Raw genomic sequence first — 3,109 nt, forward strand, 5'->3', positions numbered from 1 at the left:
CTCATGAAAAATGGGGGCAAAAACAAAAGTGTTGCGTTTATAATTTTGTTATACACACATACTGGTAAAAAATTTATAGCCTGAATGCACTGTAAGTCGCTTTGGATAAAAGTGTCTGCTAAATGCATTAATTATTATTAATTATTATATATCTATCTATACACACACACACACAGTTCTTGACAAAAGTTTGGAAACATGAGTTTTAAATATTTTTAAAAGAGGTCTCTTCTGCTCACCTAGACTGAATTTATTTGATCAAAAAATACAGTAAAAACAGTAATATTGTGAAATATTTTTTTTTTTATGAATTGAAAGTTCAAAAGAACGGCATTGATTTGAAATAGAAATCTTTTGTAACATTACAAATGTCTTTACTGCCACTTTTGACCAATTTAATGCATCCTTGCCGAATAAAAGTATGAATTCTTTAAAAGAAGAATCATACTGACCCCGGACTTTTGAACAGTAGTGATTTTTTCCGTCGCGTCTCGTCTCTCAGGTCATTTGTTGAGCACAGCAGAAGTGGAGGCGGCTCTGACCGAACACCCGTCGGTGGCTGAAGCTGCGGTGGTCAGTCGGCCTCATGCAGTGAAGGGAGAGTGTCTGTACTGCTTCGTCACGCTGAAAGACCACAAAGAATTCAACCGCACGCTGACGGAAGAACTAAAAAGAAAAGGTCAGAGGTCGTGATCACATTACCGTCGCGTCTCGTCTCTCAGGTCATTTGTTGAGCACAGCAGAAGTGGAGGCGGCTCTGACCGAACACCCGTCGGTGGCTGAAGCTGCGGTGGTCAGTCGGCCTCATGCAGTGAAGGGAGAGTGTCTGTACTGCTTCGTCACTCTGAAAGACCACAAAGAGTTCAACCGCACGCTGACGGAAGAACTAAAAAGAAAAGGTCAGAGGTCGTGATCACATTAAACACTGAGAGAAAATACAATCTGAATCTATTCCATTCTTACTAACGTGAGCTTTTCATTCAGTGAGGGAGAAGATCGGACCAATCGCCACCCCAGATTTCATCCAGAATGCTCCAGGGCTTCCCAAAACCCGTTCAGGTACTGGGATCTTGCATTTTCAGTTTCTCGCCACATCTCTGCTTTCACTCCTAAACTCAAGCTTTTCACCCGTCCTGCAGGTAAGATCATGCGTCGAGTTCTGCGACAGATCGCCCGCAATGAAAAAGACCTGGGTGACCTTTCGACCCTGGCTGACCCCAAGGTCGTGGAGGTGCTGTTCAGCCAAAGATGCGAGGCTGCAGCGTGAACGCGGCTCTCTTCCATCTCTTTTGATGCCTCTGTGACTCTGTGTGCGGTATAGACTCTGGGTTTGGGTTAGAACGGGCTCTGGTTCTCCTAGATCAGATCTGATGGGGGGGAACTCCTCTCATGATTCAGCTAAAACAAACAAAATAAATCACAAAGTAAAGTGTTTCACAAAACCTCACCTCAGGACACTAAACTTCCCAGTTATTATAAAACAGTCAGATTTTCTTTGATTTCTTTTGGGGTTTTTTTCTATTCTGTCAGGTGATACATTATGTAAATATTTGTCTTTTTTTGTTATGTTTTTCAGTGCCATGAAAATTTATTTGCATTTGCTTTTAATTGCATCCATAATTGCAGTTTCTCTCACTGAATTATTTCATACCACTAAAACAATTTTATATTAGACATCAGGAAAATAAAATGTCACATTTCACGAAAATTTAGTTTTGAACCTTGCAGGCTTAACTATGTTGAATTTTTAAAATCTCATTTTATTTTTATTTGCTATGAAACAATCGTGAGAAAAATGTGCACCTTGGCATCTTGTCCTGGATCAATAAGCTCTTACAAAAACAGTTGCTAATGTTACTTTGACAGAAATATTAGTTCCAAGTAGTTTAACAGTAATTATTGCATTTATTGTTCTATGTTTTTATGAAATAAAACATATATCTGATAAGTTCTCTCAGTTATTTGCATTCATTAAAAGCTGTTTATTCTTGTTGAAATATGTATACAAAGTTCATTTTTCAACAACAACAAAAATATTTATGAATATTAATATTTTATGTGAGATTGCTTTGATGAGAGTTACTTTTCCCCCGAATTCTCATTACTCATTATTTTATTAATTTTTTTTTTATTAAAGAAGCTGCATTTTAATAATGAATGATTTTATTAATGCTAAACCCCAACTCGAAAACCTTGATATCAGTAGATTCAAAGTAGAACATGATTTATGAGCTATTCAAATAGTAGAGCACGTAAATATCATATATCATCATAGTTTTTAACATTTCACTTAATTTGTGAGATCATTTTGAAACATTTGGCCTTCACAAATAGCCAAACACACACGCACACACACACACACACACACACACACACACACACACACACACACACACACACACTCCCTCTTGTGGCTCATTGAGAATAACACAACCTTATTGACCCCTCTCTATCTGTACAGAACACTTCTGTCCTGTTGTGTTCTGCTTAAATCATAATCTTCCTGATATGCTTGCAGGCAGTGGAAGATTACGTCCATGTTCTTTATCAAAAGATCATTTTTTCAAGCTCTGATCGGATCATCTCCTATTTCTTCCTGTTTAAGCTTCACGCCAACAGATGCTCCCATGAAACATCGTAATATTAAAAGAGCTTTAAAAAATCATACGATTTAAATAAGATTTATAAATAAGAAGCATTTTCTTAAGGGTTTTACATCGTAACATTAGTGTTGTATTGAACTGTTATGTAATGTGTTTACCAGGATTTATCAGACATTTTCTTGATGCTCTGGTGTGATAGGCTTTCCACTGAAACATGGATCTAAATTAATTTGGCTTTTATTATGTCTGATATTTATTTATATGGACGCACCTGAGGGCTGAATCAAGTTGACATGACTGTACAAACAGATGCAAGATGAGAGAAATGCCGCAACCGAATATCATGACTTCACATTGGGCTGCAGTGGTGCTGTTACCATGACAACAATCATCTTGGCAAGACCCTTCATCTTAACAAGAGCGTGCAAAGGTTTAGCAGCCCGACAATGACTGTGCCCACTGCCTCTCACACACACACCGTCTTGCAAGACTCAAGTCTTCTGGCT

At 38.0% G+C, this 3,109-nt stretch overlaps 1 protein-coding gene across 1 annotated transcript in view; it reads left to right on the plus strand.

Annotated features, from left to right (window-relative positions):
- LOC107596269 (acetyl-coenzyme A synthetase, cytoplasmic-like) overlaps positions 1 to 1,907 on the plus strand; it is a 16,787-nt gene extending 14,880 nt beyond the window's left edge. The window contains exons 16-18 of the mRNA XM_016286965.1: positions 503 to 679; positions 985 to 1,059; positions 1,140 to 1,907. Of these exons, the coding sequence (XP_016142451.1) occupies positions 503 to 679; positions 985 to 1,059; positions 1,140 to 1,267 (380 nt within the window). The 3' untranslated portion in view covers positions 1,268 to 1,907. The remainder of the gene's footprint in view (positions 1 to 502; positions 680 to 984; positions 1,060 to 1,139) is intronic.
- Positions 1,908 to 3,109: the final 1,202 nt, after the last annotated feature.

This window comes from Sinocyclocheilus grahami, unplaced genomic scaffold (genome assembly GCF_001515645.1).
Source record: "Sinocyclocheilus grahami isolate Dianchi unplaced genomic scaffold, SAMN03320097.WGS_v1.1 scaffold216.1, whole genome shotgun sequence".
NCBI lineage: Eukaryota > Metazoa > Chordata > Actinopteri > Cypriniformes > Cyprinidae > Sinocyclocheilus > Sinocyclocheilus grahami.